At 34.1% G+C, this 27,003-nt stretch overlaps 1 protein-coding gene across 1 annotated transcript in view; it reads right to left on the reverse strand.

Annotated features, from left to right (window-relative positions):
• LOC122271003 (uncharacterized) overlaps positions 1-27,003 on the reverse strand; it is a 102,310-nt gene continuing 75,307 nt past the window's right edge. The window contains exons 7-16 of the mRNA XM_071181665.2: positions 26,640-26,773; positions 23,789-23,952; positions 20,735-20,856; positions 14,979-15,319; positions 12,770-13,053; positions 5,537-11,619; positions 4,212-4,330; positions 3,113-3,147; positions 2,926-3,028; positions 1-743 (exon numbers count right to left, since the gene is read on the reverse strand). Of these exons, the coding sequence (XP_071037766.2) occupies positions 112-743; positions 2,926-3,028; positions 3,113-3,147; positions 4,212-4,330; positions 5,537-11,619; positions 12,770-13,053; positions 14,979-15,319; positions 20,735-20,856; positions 23,789-23,952; positions 26,640-26,773 (8,017 nt within the window). The 3' untranslated portion in view covers positions 1-111. The remainder of the gene's footprint in view (positions 744-2,925; positions 3,029-3,112; positions 3,148-4,211; positions 4,331-5,536; positions 11,620-12,769; positions 13,054-14,978; positions 15,320-20,734; positions 20,857-23,788; positions 23,953-26,639; positions 26,774-27,003) is intronic.

Here is a 27,003-nt window from a genome sequence, read left to right on the forward strand (position 1 = left end):
TTTTGATCTATTTGTGGTTTTTGACCAAACATTTAATCTTTACACGACTTTGAAGTCTTCCCCGCTATGTCGAGTCCTTAAAATCCATGATAGATTGCACAATAGCCACCTTCAACTTTTTGACTTGGCATCTTTATTTTCTTTCTCACTTTTTGATTTCCCTATCGTGAATGTCACCTGCCACTTCTTGTCATCTCTCAGATTTTCAGTAGGCAACTGGAAAGTGTTTCGTTCCCTCTCGTGATCCACGTGAAACGTCACAGCTTGGCGAGATCTTGGCTGCTTTCCACTTCTAAGTCTCTTCAGGGTCTGGGTTCTCAACGCGCGATATCCAGTCCTGTTATTGGAAGATTTCACCTTCGTAGTGCCACTGAAACTGCTGATGCGACCTCCTATCGACTGGAACCTGGCGTCAAATTCCTCCACTTCCTCTTCTGTGAGGAAGTGGACATTGGCCACGCAGTCCACGGCCGATTTCGTCCTGCGTCCATCCCAGTATTTGTACGGCTGGATGTTGCATCGACACTTCATGGGTCGTTGGAGAAGGGGTAGTCTCAGGGAAGTGTTGTCCGCTAAATTCAGGGGAGTACTCATTCGAGGTGATCCCCTGGATTTCGGAAGGGGACTTGTTCTGGTGGGTGTTAGAATACTGGGGAATTTGTTGTCTATGGAATCTTTTGTGAAATTGTCGTCTTCTGGTTCGTATAGACGAATAGATGGTAATCTAAGTTTTTCTGCACTAACTGAAAAAGAGATGAAATTGTTAATATGGTAAATTCGGTTACTGCGCAAAATTATCAACTAATTATCGCTAAAGTGCAATAATCAGTTATTCTGCCGATTAACTAGCAATGTGAAGATTAAATACTAAGATGGTCTATTAAAATGCCGAAAATCTTTTTTTTTTTTCGCAAATTATGTAGGTAATCCAGGGTGCGTAGCGTTTTTAAAAAGTGCTTAAAGGTGCTTATTTTCGTTATTTAAAAAGCCCGTAAAGATGCTTTTTTCATTGGGTGTTTTTAAAAAGTGCTCAATTTTCCCTTTTCCAAAATGAGATTGTTTTCTTTACCCTGTCAATTTTCGCCACGTATTATGCAAAAGCGTGATTTTCTCAATGTTCTATTCAACGTTTTACAATTCATTCAACCACAATCTATTTCGGTGTTGTCTCATTCGGTCCATAGCGTATGAAAGCGCCGATCATTTTACATGTAAGATGAAATACTTGCGAGTCCACTTTTGTTTCCACTGAGCTGAGTTCGGTGAGATTATTGCACTCTCATGCGCAACTCTGCTACATTTTGCAAGATATTCTCAATTTCAGGCTTCATTTCCCACCCTCTGATATCGAATCGAAAAATCTCTTGATCATTTTATAATGACTAATGTAATCAACAAAAGAGTTCTTTGTCAGAAACTAGTAATTTTATCATGTAAAGTCTTAGAAAATTGCATTTTGTTAATGTACGTAGTGCTTAAAAAGTACTTAAAAGGTGCTTATTTTTTGTTGAAAGATTTGGCTACGCACCCTGTAATCTACATAATACCTATTTGACATTCGTTTATCTGTACATTACCCACAAGACTCTCATTAAAGAGAAAATAAGATATTTTCTGGAACAAAACGTTCTTGCGCGCATAAATTAACAAAGTGTTATTTATTTCTAATATCTAAAGAACCAAGTTAATAACAGTAAACACATTAGGTAATAGAATCAATTAATTAAAAAAATTATAAAGAAATCAGACGGTTCAAAATATTACTGCAACTATGGAAGTAAACATCTTCATTTTTCGCTCCAGAAAATTTTTTTTTACCTAACTTTGTTTTACTAAACAGTTGGGAGAAAAAGTTTTGAGACGATGTTTTCTTGTAAGACAATTACAGTAAAATACATAAATAATAAATATAAGTTAAGTAAAAAGAAGTAGACTATAAAAAATTATATTTCAACTAATTCGATGTGTGATACGGTTTTGTATTTAATTAACTTATCGTTAATTAACATCCTAACTTATGTAGAGGAACTTAGCTCAACTTTAATACGCCATTTTGCTGACGTCATATGTCATAAGTGTGGTCATATGTCTTCTTGAAGTGCAAGTACCCGATTGATTATTGTATCATGCAATAATCTCGTTTGCTATAAATTCTTGTAATTTAATGAAATATGTAATCAATACTTTTCAAAACAAAAGAAATGAATTATTAATTTACATTTAATTATGAAAAGAAGCTGATAATAAAACAAATCTTACAGCTTGAACGTTAAAACGCTATCTTGTTTACTAACAGCCAACTGATGCTGAGATTATAGATCAGGTGGTTGTGTATCAGCAGCCTTCTTCGTCTCGAGTTGAGAGTATTCCATTAGCGATGGGAGACTAATACCGAGAATTTCTTTTCAAGTTGAAAAATTAACGTTACGATATGTAAATAAGAAAATAATAATAACGTGATGTTGAACATTTATGTAAATAAGGGTGGCGAAAGTTTGGAAAAATTTAGACAGTGTTGAATCGTAAAAGTTATGAACTTTAATTTCACTTCAATTTTATGATTTTACTTGGTCATTTGCCACACAAATATTTAATTTGCAAATATTACATAATATTTTGATTGATAGTAATTTGTTAAAAAAAATTTTTTTTCCATCGAATTTTTTTCTGGAATGAGGCTACTCTGTAAATGTATTAGCAGTAAAAGAAGGACTATCTACTTATAGCATTTGATTTCCGATTAAATTGTAATTACTGAGTAAAAGGTATTTATAATTTTATTTACTATAGATTTTAGATAATTTTTAAATGACAGAAAATATGCCAATTGTGACATGATAGGTTCTTCATGTGGTATTGTGAATAATGAAGCACAGATATCGGAGATGGAAGAGAAAACAATAACGTGTCGGGTGTGATACTTACTGGGTGAAATTTCAGTGTCACTGTGCCGCAAGTCACTTGGAGATGATCCAGATTCTTTGATGATGGACATTTGGCGATCAGATCTTGGCGTGATATTGTGGTCCTAAGGAATATGAATTATTACTCAAATGCATAATAATTAATACAGTAATTTTGAAAAAAGAAATATATATCTGGTTAAACTTACTGTTTGATTTATAGAGGGTGTACTTAATGATTTATCTGAAAAAGAAAGAATATATACGTTAATGTGTGCAAGGATCTGTAACAAATTGTAAAGACCGTCAAATATTTCGAGAACTATGCATCAAATCAAAACTCTGAAAGCACAAGTGTGAGATATTTTTCTTTTTTCAGTAGTGTTTTGTTAGATTTTGATAAATTTTTTCCTCATCTGAATATTAATTCGAGACTTCTATGACTGCGGTTCCCAGTTTTTTTTTCCGCTATCGAACCCTAAATGATGGAAATTTTGGCGGAACCCCGGCGATATAAAAAAATAAAAAATTTTATTAGCCATTTTCAATATAATAACCAAAAATAAAATTAAAATATTATTTTTAAAAATATTTAATGTGAAAAAGTGTTATAATTATTATGAAAATATTTAACGTGAAAAAGACTACTAATTACGATGAAAATATTTAATATGGAAGAGACTAGTAATTTTTTTTAAAATATTTAATATGAAAAAGACCACTGATTACGTTGAAAATATTTAATATGGAAAAGACTAGTAATTATTTTGAAACTATTTAATCTGAAAAAAAATTACTAAGTATGTTGAAAATATGTAATATGAAAAAGACTACTGATTACGTTAAAAATATTAAAAGACTAGTCATTATTTTGAAAATATTTAATATGAAAAAGAAAAAAAAACAATTATGCTGAAAATATTTAACAGGAAAAAGACTACTGATTACGTTTAAAATAGCAATCTTTGAACAGCCGACTCAATTTTGAGTTTACGACTACCAATATTCAACTCCGTAGCTTTGCAATTTTGAATCATTCTAGAAAACAGGAGGACTCCTGAGAACGTAACTAGATCGTAAACTAGACCGAATCTAGACTTAATCGTAAACTAGACCGAAAACGTTGTGAACGGAGTATGTTTGATCCTAAGCCCTGTTCTCAAAAAAATTTCTATCTTCTTTGGATGAGGAAGCACTTTCAGTTCATTTACGCTGAATCAGGGGCTAATATTACACTTGCGAGATTGATGTAGAGTGATTCATCAATGGACAGTTTTAGTAGAGTTGCATAGACTGAGTGCTACTTACTTCTGCTGGTACCAAGGCGCGGGGAAGGCTTGTACTCGTGCAGATTTCCGTCCGAGTGTGCTCTAAAGATGGGAATACTGGACCTACGGACTCCTCCTCTCTTCCCGTCCGCAGTCTGCCTGAGGATAAAGATAACAACTCTCTATAGTCACTGGAACAACACTTTTTTTTCATTTAAAAATTACACAAATGTAAATCTTAAGCAAAGACTTTTCATCTTGAATTACTGGTATCAATAATAAATCAGCAAGAGTAAAGCGGAAGGAAATAAAAATATACATTTAATTTAGTTCTGATCAAGAAACAAGAAAATTTATTCTGACCTAGTCTTGAAATCAGTTACCATGATAATCAATAGATGGCGCTACTTATTTAAAAACATTCCACAATTTACAAAATAACTACTATTTACAGCAGCAATGGTGATATGAAATAAAAATGACAGACGTTAGTGAAAGAGCCGTTGTGGCTCACGGTATAGAGCGTTCACCTTCCAATGGGGGGTACCTAGTTCGAATCCCAGCGATGGCTGTTCGATACTAATTCAGCACCATGCTTGCACTGACAAAAGTGCTACCGTAAAATATCAGTGGTAGACGGATTATGGGCTGGAACCCCCGTTGCCGTTAGGCTAACCGTGGGAGGTTTTCCTTTCCATGTAACGTAAATGCGGGTTAGTTCCCTCAAAAAGTCCACCACGAAGGCAAATTTCTCCCAATATTTGATCCAGGAGTTCCCTTGTCTTCTGGATTGGGTACAAAATTACAAGGTTATGAAGTTGAACATTAGTGCTGCCGTGCAATTGAAAAAAAAAACGCAAGTGCTTGATTGATTCTGTGAAAAGTGACTTGACAACTTTTATCCTTCTATTGCTCATGCTATGAACGCTAAAATAGAATTTCAAAAATCTGATAAAACAAAACAAAAAATTATAACGTTGATTTTTCAATTACACGGCAAAGTACTCGTAAACCCGAAATTCGGTTGGCTGTTCAACTACGATTATAAGATGTAAGACGCTATAGAAAATATTTCAGTTGAAATGGTCGGAAAGACAGCAGATTTTTTTCCCCAGTAGTTTCCCATTTAGTAGCGCCATCTGATCGATTCAGTAACTAATTTTATAACGTGATAATTATAAATCATTTCTTAACAATAAACTATACATTCCTATCTTTTCCTGAATTGATTTTTAAACTGTCGGTCCTTTTTCGGAAATGTCAATAATTAATTAGTCATCTTCTTCACCATCTAAATGCATTTCTCGTATTATTATAATTAATTATTTAAAGTGTAACATAAAGATGAACAAAATAAAATCCCACCTTTTAAAGTTACTCCCCAACGTTGAAGATGCTTCTCCAGGAACTTGCAAAGCGCTTCGAACAATATTTTCCCTCCTGGGACTTTGGGGGATATTGGGGCACATGCTCAGAGAACCACTTCCATCGGATTTAACAGATAATTCACTGGTGGTTAATGAATCTCTTCTTGGCGTGCGATGGTAGTCTGAGAACACAGAAGAATTCGACTTACGCCTACTTGATTCTAAAATGGGCAGTTTGCTAGTCAACTTCTTCTGCTTGTGTATTGGTTGGTCATCCACGTTTTCATCGGTGTCTAAACTTGGCAGTGAAAGCTTTTGTTCCATCTTCGAGCCTTTCATTCCAGTGTTGATCATTGCTGTTGTGTGTCCGAAATCGATGGTTATGGAACGCCGATGGTTGTGGACTGATTCCGTGGTGCTCATGTAGCCGGAATCTTTTACGTAGGACTGATCGCTTTCTCCTGGGGCTGAACTAGCATCTGTAGTGCAATCTCTTTTGATCTTCTCCTTTTTGCGGTCTTTCATTCTTATCTTTATGCTGTAACCGGGATCTTCCTTACGTTCGATGACGAACTTCACATCGCCTTCATCTAGAGACGATGACTTCGCCGTTTCGGACAATCTGGGTGGTGGTTGTTTTTCATTATCTTTATCATCTTTATCTCTATCATCTTCATCAGCACCATCTTTTGTGACATCTCGAGATCTATCATTATTTACATTCCGTATGTTGCTAGCGATATTTAGTTCTTTATCGTGATTACTTTCTTCTTTATTGTCTCTTTTCCCGGTATTGGACTTTGATGGGCTTTTTGATTGGTGTTTAACAGATTTATCGCGGTGTATCGTTGTGTTTGGTATAGATGATTCGTTTTGCTGTGTCTGATTAGCTTGACTAGGTGTTGGTTCATTTCCTGTTTTATGAAGCTCGTCATTTCTAACTTGAGGTATTTGTTTACTTTTTTCAGGAATATTTTCTCTTCTTGGCGAGTTAATCGCAACCTTCGATCCTACAGGTTTGCTCTGAATAGATTTTATTGGTTTTTGCTTGCTAGGAGATTGATTTTGAGAGCCGGTACTTTTATCTAACTCTTTAGAATCTTTTCTTAAAATAACCCTTTTCCTTGTTTCAACTTTAGCTTTGTCTTTAGAGTTTTGAGGAATCTTTGTGTTCAGAACTTTGGATTTCACTTGAAGCGCCGGGCTGCGTTCCGAGATGGAACCAGTTTTTTCATCATTAGCTTTACCCACATTTGATTTCGTTTCTTTAGTTGCAACATCGGTTTTACCACTAGCTTGTATACGTCTGGGTAGTTTATTAGTTTGCGTTTTGTCCTTTTGTGCTTTATCTTTGGCTTTGTCCTTCTCGGGAGGCTTTTCCTGTTTAAATCGCTGGCTTGAAAAGTTAGGTTTTCGTTTAAGGGTATGTATGGGGCTGCTGCCTGAGCCGAAATGAACCCACAGAAATCCGGGTTTATCTAAGTTTGAGTACTCTCCATGTCGTTGGCAAGGGAGTCTGTTTGGGCTATCTTGATGAGAATTTAGAAAATAATTATTGCCATCAGCGCTGGGATTAATAATAGTACTGTTGAAAACTGTTAATTGTCCATTAGAGTTTAACCTTCTAAATGCAGAATTTGCTATGGCAACAGCTTTCTCTGACTCCAAAGACCTCTCTCGCTCTCTGGATTTAAATCTGGTGTCAGATTGCTGTTTGTGGGATTGTTCATAACGATCTGAAGTTAATCGAGTTGGTCTTGGTTGCATGTTATCTTTAGCTGCTATACCAGGTGTGGTATAGAACAAAGCTCCACGGTTTTGTTTTTTCTTGTCAGCCTCTTTCGTTTGTTTAGTCATGGTAATATTGGTATCAACAGGTTTAGTATTGTAGAAGACAGCACTTGGATTTTGTCTTTCAGGAGATTTCTTTGGTGAAGCTTGGGGCACTGGATCCTCATTACTTTTCGAAATATTATCTTTACTCAAAAAATCTTTGGTAGAAGTTCCTATATCTAACATTTTCTTACTGCTAGTTCCTATGCTTGATGTTTTGGGCACGTTTAAGGCAGTGGGTTCTCTTGAGGCTTCTGTCTGTATGGCTATACTTTGTTGAATGTTATATACGTTCTGTTCTTCTTCGTGTTGATCCTCCAATGAGACTGACCGCCCTGTCTGTACGGAAATTGATCTACTCACTTCAGTCTCTAAATTATTCTGATTTTGTTCATCTTCGTCGCTCGAGACATTTTCGTTCACATTTTCTGCAGATTGTCTGCTTTTATCAACGTCTTTCTCTAATTGGGTTTGACTATTTACTTTCTTAAATTCCTTTATTGACTCGGAAGCCTTCTCCGCCTTTTCCACAGGGGTTTTATGGTGTTCATCAGTTAACTGTTTCCCTCTTTTATTTTTTCCTGAGGAAATAAGCTCCTCATTCCGCTCTGTTGGTGTCAAACCTTGTTTTTTAATGGATGGAGACGTGGATTCAGTTGGCTTTGCTACATTTTTATCGGAATTATTCTGGTGATTTTTTTCCTCGTCCTCAATATGTTTGTTTTTATTGTTATTCTCTGCTTCAGAACCATCCAAAATACTACTCTGGGGTTTTAAAGTGTGTCTTTTTCTAGCATTTTCAGGATTAATTTTATCTTTATGATTAATTGCGCCTGGAGGTTTCGTTGCAACTTGGAGGTTAGTTGCATCTTGTTTATTGGTTGCATCTTGAAGATTAGTTGTATATTGATTATTCGTTGTATCTTGATGAATTGTTGCGTCCGGTTGAATAGTTGTTTCTTGATTATTAGTTGTTTTTGTGTCTAGAGATTTGATAGCATCAAGATTAACTTCTTCTTGAGGAACTAAATTCTGTTCTTTTTCTTCAGAACTGTCCTTTTTATCTGAAAGTTCTTCTGAAAGTAACAGGAGTTCTGGTATATCCGGCTTTGGTTGAATTTCGTCACTCTCGTCAGTAAAAAATTTTGTCTCTGCCTCAGATGATGAGTCAGGGTCAGAGAATTGCTCATTTTGCTTTTCCTCATCAGGAGGTTCAATTTCACTCTCAGATAAGTTGTTTAGATCTTTATCACCTGTTATAAGACCATCGTGTGTTTGAATTTCAGTAGAATGCTCTTCTAAATTAAATTCCTTGTCGTAATTAGATTTTGTGCCTTGATCATCCGATTGCATATTGGGATCAAAATCTTCTGAGAAGTCGTTCGTAGATTTTGGCTTATTTTTTTCTGATTCTGGGGATGTTCTTCGTTTTTCTTGAGATTTTTCTTCCGAATATTCTTTTTCCTCAGGTATATGTTCATTCTGTGTTAAATCCGCATTGTTTTTTTCGTTTTGTGGAGGTGGTTTTGTAACTGTTTCGTCTATTTTCTTTTTCAATTCGATTCGTGGAACAGCTTCTTTTTGGTTTTCCATTTCGTTTTTCAGTTTAACCGCTGCAGATTCAGTTGTCTGATTTAACTCTTCCTTATTATTTGATTTTCGTTCTTTGAGTTGCTGTTCGTTTGATTTATCACTTCTCCGTTCTTCAAGGAGCTTTTCTTTCGTTTGTTCCTCGATTTTCTGTTCTTTCAATCTACCTTTTTCTCGATCTTCGGGTAGCTTTTCTTTCTTTTTGTGTTTTGTTTGCTGTTCCCCCGATTTAACTTTATTTCGCTCTTCGAGTAGCTCTGCCTTCGTTTCTTTAATTCTCTTTTGTTCTTTCAGCTGCTGTTTCTTTTCTTCTGCATCTTTTTTGAGCTTTATATGCTCTTTTTGTGCAGTATCCATCGTATGTTCTTTTAACTGTTGTACCGCTTCAACTGGAATTATTTCCCTTTTCTTCATTTCGGATTTATCATTTGATTCTTGAACAGTTTGTTTTTCAGAATCGTCTGCAATAAAATTCGAACTTAATGTTTCATTACTTTTTATGTGATCTTTCAATTCAGCTGTTTTTTCTTGCCGACTTTCTTCAGATTCTAATTCTTCTGCGTCGGGCTTCTTATTCTGCACTACATGTTCATTACCTGCCTCGGTTGCAGCTTTTTTCTTGAATTCTTCTGTTTCCAATTGTGGATCGTGATCAGACACCTTTTCTTTATCTCTGTCGTAAGCTGTTCCAGAATGTTTTGATGTTTGCTCCGGAGCTTGACTTACCGGTGATATCTCCCGTTTATCTCTTTTGGTATTTTTAGATATTGGTCTTGTTGGTTCAAGAAATTTTGTATCTTTATTTATCTTATCCACTCCTTTCATATCATTTTCTTCGGCATCATCTTCAACTTCAGGTTGCCGTAAAGAAGCTTTTGTATTTGTACCAATTAATGTTTCGTTCGATTCGAGTTTTTCTTCCCCTTCAACTGGAACGATTATTATATCTGGAAGTACTTCATTAGCATCTACAGTTTTGTTTAAATCGACAGCATCTTTTTCTTGTTTCGATTTTACTTTACGAGCATTTTGCATTGGTTTTGTAACTTTTTGACTTTGCTTTACAGCAGGTTTCCTCGTAGAGCGTGATGTGCTTCTACTGGAAACTTGTGCTCCCCCTCTTCTTCTTGGACTTAAATTGCTTGAACGAGAAGTTCTCCGTTTCGAAGTCCCCGCTACTGTTTTAGACGCTTCAATTTCCTCTTTAGCTTCATCACTAACAGGAAGAACTAGCTTGCTTTTGTTATCTTTGATGTCTGAAGTCTGTTCCTGGACAGGAACTGATAGACTTCTTGTTTTTTCAGTGTTTTCTCCTTCCAAATCATCTATTCTTTGATTATCGTCCAATTCTTGATTATCAATAAGTCCTTGTTTACTCGAAACCTCAACATCGTCATCGTCCGCGATGAGTACTCTTTCTGATTTAAGCTCTTCATCGAATATCGTAATCCGTGGAATTTCTTCTGAGTTTCTCCTAGGCAAAACGGACATTTCGCTTTTCGATCTCTGTTCTTCGAGACTTGAATGCAAGTGGTCAGATCTATAAAATCGAGAGTCGTCGTCCGACAAGGGTCGTCTCTCTGATGAGTAATCCATGCTTTCACTACGTCTTCGTAATCGAGATCTTTTTCGATGGAAATGCCTTCTGTTCTTCCGATGTTGGGCAAAATGGTGAAAATCTCCTCGAACACTCAGATCTTTTTCTAGAGGTGGTCGACGGTGATGGTGATGATGATGGTGGTGGTGATGATGATGGTGACGTTTGGATTTATCATCTATCTCTTCAAATGTCTCCTCCCTTTCACTGCTGGCCACATTAGACGTCGTCTGCATTGGAACTTCTAAAAACTGGCTCGAGCTTTTGCGCCTCAGTAGATGTCTTCGTGGTGAATCATCATCTAAGACCATTTCATTGTCGCGTTCTTCATTCTCATTCATTCTGTCGACATGCATAGAATGTTTCCGTCTATGATGTGTTTCTCGCTGCTGGCATTTTTCATCCTGGCATTGAGAAGACCTCCTGTGCCTACACTTGGAATGTTTTTCATGTCTTGAAGACGTTCTAGAATGTCTCCTACCAGACCTATTCCTTTGATCGACGTCTTCACCTTCTTCTAGCAAATGATCTACGTCTATGCTGTTATCAGTGGACTGCCATTCTTCCTTTCCCAATTTTCTCCTGCTTTTATTTGCATGGTGTTGTTCTTCTGGAAAGTTCTTTTCGGGATATTTTTCTTTCATTCTTTGTTTCTTATGGAAAGCATCGTAGTCTTCACGCACAATATGCTTGTACTTATCTGATCGTTGGCGTTGAGGTTCATCTGCGTCAGCGTTACCTTTGTCCTCGTAATCACGCATCTCTGATGCCTTAGCCTGCTTCTGGAAGTAACGCTTTAAATAGGGGTTGGGCTCCCTCTGATTGGGACGGTGACCACTGCTGGTTTCACTCTCTTCGGGTTCTTTCCCCCAACTTCTGGCATCTGATCTTCGTTTTTTGAGTCTGGTGACTTTCACGCCAGTTACAATTCTAGTGACTTCTGTATCGCTGCCAACGCTGTCAGAGAAATAATTCTTCTCTCCATCATCACGGTCAACATCGACGTCACTTACGTAACTGGATTCGTGTTCATCAAAATCTTGAGTGGCAACGGTTTCAGTCTAAAAATAAATACAAATAAATAATTTTAAACATAGAATTATGTCATGGGACATCGGGTCACTGTTTTTCAGCTTGTTTATTTTTACCTTTTCCCTCGTTCTTCCTTTTCTCTTTTTTCCTCTGTGAGTTAACGGCTGGCGGTGTTTTTATTTCACAGTCACTTCTGAGGCATTAATCTCTATCAAGCTTGGTAACGGGTAGGTGTGGTCGGCATCTTTGAATTCCACATGCTTCCTTTCTTTTTTAGGGAAAGATCAATGTTTTGTTCAGTTTAGTTGTTTACTCACTGCTTTAAACAACTAAACTGCACCATACTTTGAGCTTTCCCTAAAAAAAGACACTACGCATGTGGAATTCAAAGGAGCTGACCCTTTGAATTCCACATGCTTAGGGAACCTGCCTAGCCGTCGCCAAACCTCTGGAAGGACTATGACAGAAAAACACCGCTAGCTCTCAGAGGAAAAAGAGAAGAAGGTAGAACGAAGGAAAAAGTAGAAATTAACATATTAAAAAAAGTGACCCGATGTCACAAATTACTTTATCCAAAACATAGAAACTTCATATAAAAAAAAAGAGTTAAAAACTTAAGTCTATACTTTGTTTTAAGATGTAAATCACTACATTCCAATGCTAAACTACATTCAAGAAGGATAAAAACTGATGTTAGTACTATATGTTATATAAATCCCTATAGTCAGGATAGCCTAGTTAGTAGAACGTTGGGATAGTGTTCGTGAGAACGTGAGTTCGAGTCCTACCAGCCGAAGAATCCCCATGTATTAAATGGTGATTGTTGTATGTTAAATCTGTTGGTGTCACAGGGTCCTCCAAGTTCCCCATAACAAATCAATACCCCGTGTCATTTCAATGAAATCAATACAGTAAAACGGGCAGTGACCTGTGTATGGCTGAAGTCGTATTCTTGGCCATAGATGGCGCCCCGGAAAAAACAAAAAGCGCACCCTCTGCCTTAAAAATTCGCTTGATTTCAAGCAGACTTGCTGATATTGACAAGTGGTATAACTAACAACAACAATACATCACCATATTCCAATGCTAAATTGCATTCAAGAAAGATAAAAAAAATCATGTCAATACAATACGTTAACATAAATGTCATTATATTCCAATGTAATTGTTTCTTTTTACCTCGTAGACTTTCTGAAGGGGTTTTTCGGACTTCAGATCCTCTCTTGTTTGTCTTGATGTCTTCTTCGTTTTTTTCTTCGTTCCATCATCATCAGCATTCAACGTCCTTGATCGGCCGCCTTCGTCTTCAGTTACGCTGACAACAATACCCCTTCCATCTCTCGTTTTCTTATTTAGGATAGACTCTCCTGCGATCTCCTTGCTGGAAGTTCTTCTCAGGTAGACATTGGTCAGAATTGGCCTGAGTTGCCGCACTTCAGACGATGGTCTCCTTTTACGTCGACCTTAAAGAAAATAGACCATATTTATGAGAAAGACATTCAGTCGTTTTACCTAAGTATTTATTTTTACTTCATTTTTGACAAGTAATCTAATAATATACAGAATACACTCTCTGGTCAAAAGTATCCAGGCATTCGGTTGTCATGGTAGTGGAAGCATAATGGTGTGGAGATGTTTTTTTTTAATAACCGTCGTCGAGCACCCGACCCAATATTTTGGGTTTACGACTACTGATGTTTAACTCCGTAGCCTTGTAATTTTGAACCCAAACCAGAAGACAAGGGAACTCCTGGATCAAGTATTGGAAGAAATTTGCCTTCGTGGAGGACTTTTTGGTGGAACTAACTCGAGTTTGCGTTACATGGAGAGGAAGACCACGAGAACCTCCCACGGTTAGCCTGACGGCAAGGGTACTCTAACCTATGATCCGTCTACCACTGAGGATATTTCACGTCAGCACTGTGGTCTGTGCAAGCTGGATGCGGAATTCGTATTGAGGATTGATTATTCGTATTGAGGACTGAATTCGCATTGACTGGGAGTCGAACCCGGTTCGCTTCAATGGAAGGCGAACGCTCTATCCCCTGAGCCATCGCGGTTCTGTGGAGATGTTTCTCGGGGCTTGGCCTGGGCCCGTCAGTTCCTGTGGTTTGAAACATAAGCTATGCCACTGAAGCGCCATAATACGCCACTGAAACCAGTTTGTACTTGTTTACGTGCGTGTTATTGGTTAATATTGTAATGCAATACGATAAAAATAAATACAAACAGAAAGTGTATAGAAAATATCCTGCATAAAAATCCCATTACATGCATGTTTAAATATAAAAGCGTTGCCTATAAACTCGTGGAAAACATGCAATTATTCAAACACTACAGTGCGTTTAATGTATTTGGTCTAATTATTATAATATACTAATATAATACTTGATATAATAAATATACTATATAACATACCGCCTAATTCATCCAATCGTCGAATTTATATTATATATCATCTGATTTAACCCATTGATACACGAACGTAAACAAGTGCAAACCGGTTTCAGTCGCGTAATAACAATAATGCTGTAGCTTGCGTCTAATAATTTGGCCAGAGACTGTATGTGGACAATGCTGCAATCCCAACTCTATTCACACATCGAGGCTTGCACAGACAGGGTTTGACGAAATGGGAGTTCAAATAGTGGACTGGTTTTCTCAGAGCCCCGATCTAAAGCCCACAGAACACCTTTGGGACGAATTCGAGAGCAGATTACGTAGCCAGCCGAATCACTGCAAGCAATCACTTCAGCTGTGATGGAAGTCAATTCCTATCACAAACTGGCGGAAAGTCTTCCCAGACGTGTGCAGGCTGTCATCGATGCAAAAAAAAAAAAAAAAAAGGACCAACATCATATTAATATGTGCCCCAGGACACTCTAAGTCCATAGCACTGGGTGTCCGGACACTTTTGGCCGAATAGGGTATTTCATAATCATCGTCCTCAAATTGAGGACAATATAATGTGCAATGTCATAACGTCCTCAAATTGAGGACGATATGATAATCGTATCGTCCTCACGATGAGGACGATGATTATAAAATTCACGTATTTTTTAAATTCTTATCTGCTTTGAAGTAGAGACTGTATGTGGACAATGTCCTTTACACATTGGACACATTATAATGTCTTCAAATTGAGGACAATATAATGTGCAATGTCATAACGTCCTCAAATTGAGGACGATATGATAATCGTATCATCCTCACGATGAGGACGATGATTATAAAATTCATGTATTTTTTAAATTCTTATCTGCTTTGAAGTAAAAAAGGTATGGAGATTTAGAGCTTGAAAGCATTTTTTTACTTCATTTTTCACAAGGACACTGAAAATATGTTTTAAGGGCGGTGATTGCGGAGATTTGTCGAGATAATCGTTTACCTTCTGATGACATTTCTGAGCCAGACATCTCCGAAGTCAATTCTTGCATGAGGGACTCCCAAAGTGACCACAGGTCATCACGCGTGAGGTGTATATGAACAGAAGCGTCTGTCACCTCGCCTGAAGTCACATTCGTGAGGAGGGATTCGTCCGGAACATCGGGTTGCGGTAGAGGTTGTGGCTGTCCGGCTCGAATGGTCCGGGTTTGTGTGTCTCGGGGTATGCTTGACCTGCCGTCTGGCTTGAGTAAAAAAGGATCGAAACTGGCGGCTGAGACGGGCTCCTCGTCTGACCTTTCCTTTTGGTTGAATGCAAAGTTTCCAAGAGAAAATAATAAATTCCTGAAATAATAAATGCATATTTTTTTAAGTTAAGATGAAAGTTAACAATTAATGAATTGTTTTAAGAATTACCATAAATAGTTAACAATTATTAAATAGCTTTACAAGTTAATATGAATAATTAACAATTAGTAAATAGCTTTTAAAAACTTATTGAGACAGTCTTGGCCTGTCATAGGCTGTAGTGCACAAGAAGAAGAAATAGATTTAAAATAAACAATTAATGAATAATTTCAAAAATTAATATAAATAGTTAACAGTTTATGATTGGCTTTAAAAGGTTACACAAATAGTTAATAATTAATGAATTGTTTTAAAAATTAACATAACTAACTAACAATGATTGAATAGTTTTAAAAGTTAAAATGAATAATTAACAATCGATAAATAGTTTTAAAATGAATTGTTTGTCAATAGTTTTAAAAGTCAACATAAATATCAAATACTTAATGAATAGTATTAAAATCTAATATGAATAGTTAACAATTAAGGGGTTGTTTTAAAAAGTAACATAAATAGTTAACAAAGAATAGTTTCATAAGTAACCATTAATAATTAATGAATAATTTCAAAAGTTAATTTGAATAGTCAAAAGTTTATGAATAGCTTTAAAAGTTAATATGGAATGGTTAAGAATTGATGAAATGTTTTAAAAATGAACACGAATAGCTAACAATCAATAAATAGCTTTAAAAGTTAATCGGAATAATGAAAAAAATAATAAATTGCTTAAAAATTAATAATTGATGAAGAGTTTTAAACGTTTACCCGAATCGTTAGCTATTAATGAATAGTTGTATAAGTTAATATGAATAATCAGCAATAATTAATGAGTAATTTCAAAATTGACAACTAATGATTAGTTTTAAAGTTAACATATGGGTTGTTAATAATCAATGAATGGCTTTGAGAGTTAACTTAAATAATTTACAATTAATGAATGGTTTTAGAAGATAACACGAATAATTAACAGCTTAAGTTTTAGGTGATTATATAAGTTCATGCCCCAACTAAATTGCGAAAAAAAAAGCTTTTATACATTCGGTGAAGTAGTAGTAGTTCATTTACGTAGCACAAGCGCTGCACAATGGGCTATTGGCGACGGTCTGGGAAATATCCCTGAGGATGATCCGAAGACATGCCATCACAATGTTGATCCTTTGCAGAGGGGATGGCATCCCCGCTCCGGTCGCCAGACGACCGGTACGCGAAGTCGAGCACTTTACGGTAGAACAGTTTAACGAAGACCAATACCGCACACCCTTGGTCCTTACGCAGACTGATTCAAGTGGTCACCCACCCGCACACTGACCGCAGCCAGTGATGCTTGACTTCAGTGATGGAACCGTAGGATGGGAACCGTGTCTTAACGATCAGTCCACTGCGGGACCTTTGACATTAAGAAATGTGTTCTAGTTGCCTTGGCAACTAAAGAATCAGCGAAACCATGTTTAGGAATTTAACTTATTAGGATTATTTAATGTCGTGAAGAGTGTTGTTTTTACTGCATGTTTGGAATGTTTTATTAAATTCATAATACAATTTCGGTGAAATACATTCGGTGAAATCGCTGAAGAAAGTGATCAGAAAATAACTATAGAAATCCACTGTGAGCAACTCACTTCACTTAAGCAAAACACGCATACTTGTTTGAAAAAAAGAGGCGTTTTTATCTTTATATGTCGCTCAACGAACACTGCAAAAACGTAAGAAGCTGCAATCCTCTGTATTTGCTTGTTCTTGTCGATTTTTGTCTGTTTTAGTGCTGTTCATGGCAAAATAATTTTTAAATAAAGAGGAAAGAATCATTCCATGAAAGAATTAAAAAACGTCTGGCGCTTTTCCCTTTTTTTGCAGGAAAAAAAAACTCAAAATTTTCACACAAAGATGAAATTCAAAAGTATGTCAAAATGTTTAAATCAGAAATAGTTAGAGCCGTGATGGCTCAGGGGATTGAGCGTTTTCCTTCCAATGAGGTGAATCTACTTCGAATCCGAGTAATAGGTCGGTACGAATTCTTCATCCGTCTTGCACCGACCGCAGTGCTGACGTAAAATATCCTCAGTGGTAGACGGATCCGTGAGGGTAACTGCGGGAGGTTTTCGTGGTTTTCCTCTCCATGTAACGCAAATGTGGATTAGTTCCATCAAAAAGTCCTCCACGAAGGCAAAATTTCTCCCAATACTTTATTCAGATGTCCCCTTGTCTTCTGAATTGGGTTTAAAATTACAAAGCTACGGGGTTGAACATTAGTAGTTGTAAACCCAAAATTGGGTCGGCTGTTCAACGACGGTTATAAAATAAAATGTAAGAAATGGTTATGAGGGGATAGTTGAACCCACTTCCTTCACACTATACAGTGTTTGGCGAAATGATAATGCCTCGTGGACACGGTGATTCCCTAATCGTTTTATTTTATGCATTACTAGTATGTCCCGCAGTGGATTGTTCGTTAGGACACGGTTCAGGACAGCAGATCACTGAAGTCAAGCATCAGTGGACGGGTGGGTGACCACTTAGATCAGTTTGCTAAGGGTCCGAGGGTGTGCGGAATCGGTCCTCGTTCGACTTTAACAACGTTCGACCTTAGCAACGTGACCAAACTGTGTTCACCTGGGCTGAACGGTCTTATTGTTTCACCAAGCGCTCTACAGCGTGAAGGTAGCGAATTCGAACCCACCAATACTCTGGATCTATCTGTGTGATCGGCTTCTCAAAATTGTGCTATCTGTTGCTTCACTTGACAAAGGATTACAAGTCCTAGTTTGTAATGAGCACACAAGCCTACATATGTATGTGTAGGTAGGTAGGAACTTTATTTACGTCGTACTAGAGCTGCACAATGGACTATTGGTGGCAGTCTGGGAGGCACAGTTTGCAATGGCATGTCTTCGGATCATCCTTGAGGCGAAGACATGACATCGCAATTTTGATGCTCTTCAATGGAAATGGCTCCCCTGCTTTGGTAGCTAGACAATCTACGCGTTATGGTAGAACAGTTTACCGAGAACCGATCTGGTTAACCCTCGGTCCCTACTCAGACTGATCAAAGTGGTCACTCACCCGCTTACTGACCGCAGCCAGTGATGCTTGACTTTGGTGTTCTACTAGGAACCGTGTATTTGCGATCTGTCCAGGTAGGTAGATACTTTATTTACGTTGCACTAGAGCTCCCCAATGGGCTATTGGCGGTCGGTCTGGGAAACATCTCTGAGGATGATCCGATGACATACCATCGTAATTTTGTTGTTGTTGTTGTTAATTTACGTCGCACTAGAGCTGCACAATGGGCTATTGGCGACGGTCTGGGAAACATCCCGGAGGATGATCCGAAGACATGCCATCACAATTTTGATCCTCTGCGGAGGGGATGGCACCCCCGCTTCGGTAGCCCGACGACCTGCGCGCGAAGTCGAGCACTTTACGGTAGCACAGTTTAACGAGGACCAATACCGCACACCCTCGGTCCCTACGCAGACTGATCCAAGTGGTCACCCACCCGCACACTGACCGCAGCCAGTGATGCTTGACTTCGGTGATCTGCTGGGAACCGTGTCTTAACGATCAGTCCACTGCGGGACATCGTAATTTTGATTCATATGTATGTGTAATAATATACAATTACCTAAACTGATACGGGCTGAAATAGTCATCCGGAAACGTTATTAATAATCTGTATGTATCGTCATCTGTATGTATGTCATCTGTATGTATTCAACAAATGTATCGTAATGTGTTGTTATTTAGGTAAAGGAAGAAAAAAAAACTGTGCTTTAGATGATTTGTGTTTGCTAAGAACTGTTAACTGAGTGTTTTCTTTTATAGTGTTATAATATCGGCATAGTAGAATGGTTTTTTAGTGGTGTGTAGAGGAAGTTATGAGATTATCTGATTCGACATTGAATTCAACTTTTGCTATATGATGAGCGTAAATTTATTATCAAATCAGGGGTAAGTATATTTAATTGTTGCTAATTTTTCTAAACTAAAAAAAGTCCAAACATTTATCATGACAACAGTTTTTGCGCTAGCAAATTATCTTATGAACTTTTATTCTGTTTTCATAGTCTTGTTATACGAAAATAAACAGTAAACCAGTAACTGCCTTTTCCCCAAAAAATATTGTGTAATTTATTTGAGTGTTTACTGTTCAATATTTTAACTAAATTTACTGTGGAATGCCACTGTAAATTTAGGTTTTTATTTACATAGCTTTTCAAATGTTAAACTGGAAATATATTTTGAACAGAATTTTGATTTTGTCTTTATGAATAGATAATTTACCTTTATGTTATATGTTTTTCTTTATAAAGTTTCTACTGCAATAAATTCTACTTTAAATCACTGTCCTTTTGAAGGCTTATTTAAAACGTAAAACAATACTTTACAGATAAGTAAATACTATTTATATTTTATTGTTGTTAATTTTTCTAAACTAAAAAAAAATCCTAAATTTTGTTGTGACAACATTTTTTGCTAAAAGCAAATTAGCTTATCTTATTAACTTTTATTTTATTTTCATAGTGTTATTATACGAAAAAATCCGTAAACCAGTTAAAAACCTGACTTTTTCCCAACAAATATTGTGTTATTTATTTTTTGAGTGGTTTACTGTTCATAGATATATTCCACAATAAATTTAGGTTTTTATTTACATAGCTTTTCAAATGTTAAACTGAAAAAATGAACAATGTGAGTTTTCGTATTATTTTAGATAGAATTTAAATTTTGTTTTTATTTATGAATAATTTACCTTTTTGTTATATCTTTATCTTTTTAAAGTTTCTACTGCAATAAATTATTCCTTTAGTCACTATTCTTTTGAAAGTTTCATTTAAAATGCAAAACAAAGCTTTATAGATAAATCAACGATTTCAAACATAACACATACTTTGTAGCTGACGATTATACGTAAACAAAATATAAAATTGGTATTATACATTAGTTGTAATATCTTCGTAAATCATTAGTTGTTTGTTTTTAAATTATAGCTTTTCGAAAATCTGTTCAACTTGATTTTTTCTATCACAAAAACGTTTTATAAATTAGTAAACGTAATTATGAATGTTATTATAAACAATGTAATTATATTAATGGAAAAAAAGTTATAATTACATTATTTTTTATTATTTTAATTTAATAATAGTATATTAAACAATATAAATAAGTTTAAATGAATTAACTAGATGCTAAACTTTAAACTTCAGATTACAAAAATTTTGATTTTATTCTACGTAAGCATTCATTTTTAATCTTTCAATTAAAATTTCATTTGATTGCTTTTTTTAAATTTATTGGAGATAAACGAGTTTCAAATAAAAAAAAAAATGTGTTTATATATTGATGCGTGAGGTATGAAATTGAAATTAAAATCGTATTAGAAATTGGAAACATTTCGAAAACAAGTAGATTTACCTATTTATTTCATTATTTTCGAGTACTTTTGTGGCAGGTACCGCTCCATGAAGTTGTAAGTACTTGGCACATCTCTGATTCCCTTGGTAGACTGAGACATCTAGAGGGCTCATCAGAAAACCCTATAAAAAGATAATTTTCATGATAGGCTTCAAGGAAAATATTTGGTTTTAAAATGAATAAATAAAATGTTAAAAAAAAAACCTTTACTGTATCAAAACATACAATTAAGTTTTTTTACCCTTCATGGTAGAGTTTTATAAATTAATTTTATTAACTGTCGAATATTTTTTTTAAAAATGTTGTCAAACCAATTGCGAAATCGCACTGATTTACTAAAAATTTCGTGATATCGAAAATTTGGGATATCAAAGCTCGAATATTTTTTGAACATCGAATATTTTTCAGTCTAACAACACGTATTTGTTTAAGAAAAAACACTTATTTCTAACAATGTCACATTGTGATTTACTTTTTCAATTAATTTTACGTTTTACTAAAGCTCCCCAGTTTCGCCATTTTCCTTTTCCAATACATCTTGGAACTTCTTTTAATATTTCTGATTCTTCCCAATCACCACATATTGAAACACTGTCCACAATAAATACCGTCTTGTAATAAATTAATCTTATGCATCAATTAATAGTGAATCCAATTAATTAAAAAAAAGCATCAAATTTTATGAGTGGTTATCTTTATCTATGTATCATTATCTTGCATGTCTATTTCTAAAGAAAGAACTTCTTTTCAAACATCTTTCTTATTAGATAATCTTTGTCTTGTTAAGGATTCAAGAAATCATAAAATTATTCAAGAAAACTGTTCAAGTATTTTATTCATATTCATGAATTGGAATTTAAATTCCTCATAAATTAACATTTTTCATTAATTATTTTTTGGCGACTAAAGCTATTTATTATTTTTTAATTATTCATGTTTCTTTTTAAAATATAGAGTTACGTAAAATAAAGGTTTTAATCCATTCGCAACATGGGGCTGGCTTTTAGCTTAGGGGACATTTAGGTTTTATCGAAGTTCATGAAATCGATATTCGGAATTATTGAATATGTATATGAATATTGAATATTAATATGTTCAACGAGAAAAATGGTATTTTTCAAACAATTTAACCATTTTCAGATTTCTGATCAAGGTTGACAGCGCAAATAGCTAATATCTGGCATTTTTTATTCATTTATTTATTTTTTGCACGTGTAATTGCTAGGAATTCATGTGATGTTTTTACTAGGGAGGTTAGGAAAAACTATAATTTAAAAATATTATTTCCGTTATTCACTCTAACAACAAGAATATTTGTATCTGAAACAGACATAAAATTAATTTCTAAGTGTAGAATTTAAACGAAGACCAGTGAGTAATTCGATGGATAATAAAATCAATTAATTAGCAATCAATTAATTAGTATACAATTAATCAATTAGTAATCAATTAATTAGTATACAATTAATCAATTAGAAATCAATTAATTGGTATACAATTAATCAATTAGTAATCAATTAATTAGTATGCAATTAATCAATTAGCAATCAATTAATTAGTATACAATTAATCAATTAGTAATCAATTAATTAGTATACAATTAATCAATTAGAAATCAATTAATTGGTATACAATTAATCAATTAGTAATCAATTAATTAGTATGCAATTAATCAATTAGAAATCAATTACTTAGTATACAATTAATCAATTAGTAATCAATTAATTAGTATACAATTTATCAATTAGTAACTCAATGAATTAGCGAATTAATAAAGGAATAAATCAATAATTTAGCGAATTTACGGACCAGTTAAACTGTCGACTAATTTCTAAGATTCTAGATTTAAAAATAAATGAGTTGATACATCATCGTATCAATAAGTCACAAAAAAATCAATGAATCCGCCAATTCATAAACCAGCTAATTAAAAAATCAATGAACCAACTAACTAAATAAGTTATTATTTAACGTATAAATGAATAGATAAATTGATAAGTAAGCAAATCAATGCATGAATGTGTTAAAGAATCTATTAATTGGCAAATTGATAATGGTAGAATCAATAAGAGAATTATTAGGCAGACTATTAAATAAAATAGCAAATGAAGCAACGAATGAATGAAACAGCAAATTAAGGAATGAGTAAATCAGTTAGTTGAAGAATTCCCGAATTCGTTGAATTGTTTCAGTAATTCATTCAAACACTGATTTATTACCGATTACTGATTTATTACTGAGCACTGATTCACTCATTTAGCTCATTTGTTTGCTGACCTGTTGATGTGCTCATTCGCTGATAGGCTCATTTATTTATACGCTGATTCATCGATTCGCTTATCCTTTGATTTGATAATTAATTGATTTATACAAAATTTTTAAATCAAATAAAAAAAAATTTGTGCAGCATTGCTCTATTTTTTCAAATAAAACAAGAAATTTCCATAATGTTGTACAACTATTTCAAATAAAACAAGAAATTGCGGTAATATTATACAACTATTTCAAAGGAAACAAGAAATTGCCATAAAATTATACAATTATTTTAAATAAAATAAGAAATTGTCATAGTATTATGAAATTTTCCTATTATACAACTTTTTGATATTAAACAAGAAATTCCCATAATATTATACAATTATTTCAAATAAACAAGACATTTTCATATTATGCAATTATTTTAAATTTAATTCGAAATTGTCCTAAAATTTGAAACTTTTTCAGGAAATTTTCCTATTATACAACTTTTTCAAATTAAATAAGAAATCGTCATAATGTAGTTCTCTTTTCAAAATAAAACAAGAAATTGTCAAAATATTACACAAGTATTTCAAATAAAACAGGACATTGTCATAATAACAAACAATTATTTAAAATAAAACAAGAAATCGTCATAATTTTTTTTCAACTTTTTCAAATAAAATGAATTGGGAAGAATTTTTTAAATAAAACAAATTGTCTTACAGGATTTTTTAAGTAATGTTCCAGTTAATTTAATATTTGTGAGCGAAATATTCTTCTTTAAAAAAATTGTGACTTGTTTTGATGTCTTACCTTTGCGTTGACCATCAATGGATTTATGTGTGCACCATAGTCAATTAGGACTTCACACATTTCTACGTTATTCTTTTGGGAAGCTAAGTGAAGGGGAGTCCGACCGTTGATGTTTGTTGCATTCACAGCTTTCGGACACTGTTGAAGGAGCCACTGGACGAGATCTGAAAAAGAAACTTTGAATTACTCTCATTTTTAATCAACTTAGATTCATAGTTCTGTACATATTAGCTATACTATACATATTAACCACTATTTTCTAACCATGGATATTAGAATATTCAATACTTCATACTCCACGTTTTCAACTTTATACTGAAACGAGCGTCGTGGAGTAGTAAAAAAAAAGATTTGCTGACCCATGAATAGATTGTAATATTTTACAAACCACAGAATGCGGGAAATAATGATAAGCTACATTTTCAAACTGCTCAGATAAGCGTATTTTAAGAGCTTCTTCGTGAAACACTCTATTTGCATAGATGTTTCTATGCATCTTATAGTTGTACAGGGAAAATTTCAGTTAGAAAATTTATAAAATACATATTTGGCAACAATACTTAGGAACAGTTGGAATTAAAAATGCCATCTGTGGAAAAAGTTTGGCTTATCACTATATTGCTATAAGCCCTTCAACTATATAGATATAAATGAGTATTATCCCATGCAATATTATTCCATATAGATGAGTATTATCTCATGCAACATTATTCCATATAAATTAGTATTATTCCTTACAGTTTCATTCGAACATATAGATAGGTATCATTCCGTACAATCTTTCGAATAGATGGATTTTATTCGATACAGATGAGTATTATTCTAGTCAATATTAATCAGATCAGTGTTATTTTATTTGGGGGTCTGACTATAAATTTAAATACAAGTCATTTAAATACAAGTTTTGGGAAAGATAATCTTGAGACTTTTTTTATTGTCAGTTTATAAAACTATTCGATTTCGTCGCCTTACGCACATACAGCCTGAAATAATTATATATTTGCCTTGTTAAAACTACCTCCTCTTTTTTTACATTTATAAGAATCAGTTCGGACTTGAGTCTTTGTCTTGTCGACGTTTAAGTTAAAAACATTTAAATTAGGGTTGCACAACCTTTTTAAACGACGGTTCACTTGCACAGGTTGAATAACAAATGATCGCATGCATATTTAGACATGTTGACGGCAAATATCATAATTTTTGTAACAACGTTAGTGTTCTAAGGACTAATTTTTTTTAATCAGTAGCATTTGCTGAAAATTAAATACTTCTAATTCTTAAAATTCATTCAAAAATGAAAAAACCGATACATTTTTTAATAAAAAAAATTTCCTATTTTATTCTCAAAAATTTATTGTATTTAAAAAAAAAAAAAAAACACAAATATTGGATAAGAGAAGTGGTTTTTTTTTGTTATATCACTTAGTACAAAAAATAATTTTAAAATAAATTACTGTAAGAAACATTTAAAAAAAACTAATTTTAAAAAGATGAAAGTATAAAAAAATTAATTAATAAATACATATTCGGATGATTAATATGAATTCAAATTAAATATTTTGATGAAAGAAAATTTATAGGGGTTAAACAGAAACCAAGGATTAAAACATAACCATTATAGTACCAAAAAAAAGTTTAATATTTCTTTTGTATTGTACTTCAGATATTATTTACATCTTTTGAATTATTAGATGTTTAATGAAATCAATAGAAAACATTTTCTTTTCTGTTTTTTTTCTTTAAAAATCACTTAAGCTACAAAAAATTTAAAGCAAAATTACAAACAGAGAGCAGGTTAAAAACACACGTTTTTCTCTTTCCGTATTCCTCTTGTTGAAATTATATTGTATTAAAATATCGGAATTCTATATACCCCGTGGAAATGCATAGCGCTAACTGTGAAAAATAATTTGGATTGATGACGGCACTTTGTTTATTAAAAAGTGATTATTTAAATGCGCGATTAAAAACTCTCATAATGGAATAACATCGTAATTAAAAAGAGGGATCATTATAATTTGCATAAAATATTTATTTGTTTACTTTAATAGAAACCATAGCGAATACATTCCGTTCCGCAATTCGAATTTTACGAGTCACAGAACTTTCTAGAAAAAACTTCAAAAAATTTAAATTGTATAAAGGATTAAGAAAATGTGGTTTTTAAAGCTGTGTTTTTGAACGGATGAAGAGAGAAAATTTTTCAATCGAGAGGAAGGAATCATTTTTCACAAGTTTAATGAGTTAAAAAATAAAATTTTGTGAAGAAAACGTAAAATTTATGAAAAAAGAGTAAAAATCAATTTTAAAACGTAGAAAACGGTAAAAATTGATATATTGAAAATAAATTTGACATAGGAACGGACTATTTTTTGCAATTAACTTGATGGAGTAGTTCCGTCTATCAAGAATTTTCATTTAAAATTGGGGTAAAATTGGGATTGTTCATTTTCATTTCTACAACAACGTTTTTTTTTCTTCCATGGCCCTTATTTTTTTAGCAGAGAAGAAAACATACATTACTATGTATATTTATCACAATATGCTACCTTAAAGCAACATTATCATAGGTATGGATCCTGATTGGCTATAGAAACGTGGCATTTGTTTTTGTTAACAATTATTCTTTCCATTTTATTTCGAGTAAGCGTAGCCCGTCAAATGTGAATTCGATATGCGACTTAGTAATTGATTATCGTGTCGCGTGTTAATCTCGTAACTAACAAATTCTCATAACTAAAAATTTAAATTAATAAAATATGTAATTAATAATTAGAAAAACAAATGAAATGAGCTCTTCATTTTTCTTCATTAATGAAAAGAAGCTTTGTTGTCTCATTAAATTTTTTACCTTTTCTTCCTGATTGGACAGCTTCATGAAGCGGTAGATTCCCCCTACTGTTTCTTATCCAGAGATCGGCCCCGTTACTGTCCAGAATCTTCATGATTTCCAACTGACCCTTGGCCGCGGCACAATGCGCTGGTCTGGAAAAAGATACTTATTTTAATACTACAGCATCAGCTAGGTAAAATACTGTCCGCTCACCTTAGAAAATAAAAAAGTTCCCAAGTAACAATTCTTGATGGCCCCCTCCAAAAATTTCGATGGTTTATGTTGGTTTCTGTGCGATTTATGATGGTCCAACACTTGATGGTCAACATCATCCAACATTTTCCATTGCGTAATCATGGTTTTTGATATGCCAACAAACTTT

Source organism: Parasteatoda tepidariorum, chromosome 4 (genome assembly GCF_982258835.1).
Source record: "Parasteatoda tepidariorum strain Cologne lab strain chromosome 4, Ptep-v5.0, whole genome shotgun sequence".
Classification (NCBI taxonomy): domain Eukaryota; kingdom Metazoa; phylum Arthropoda; class Arachnida; order Araneae; family Theridiidae; genus Parasteatoda; species Parasteatoda tepidariorum.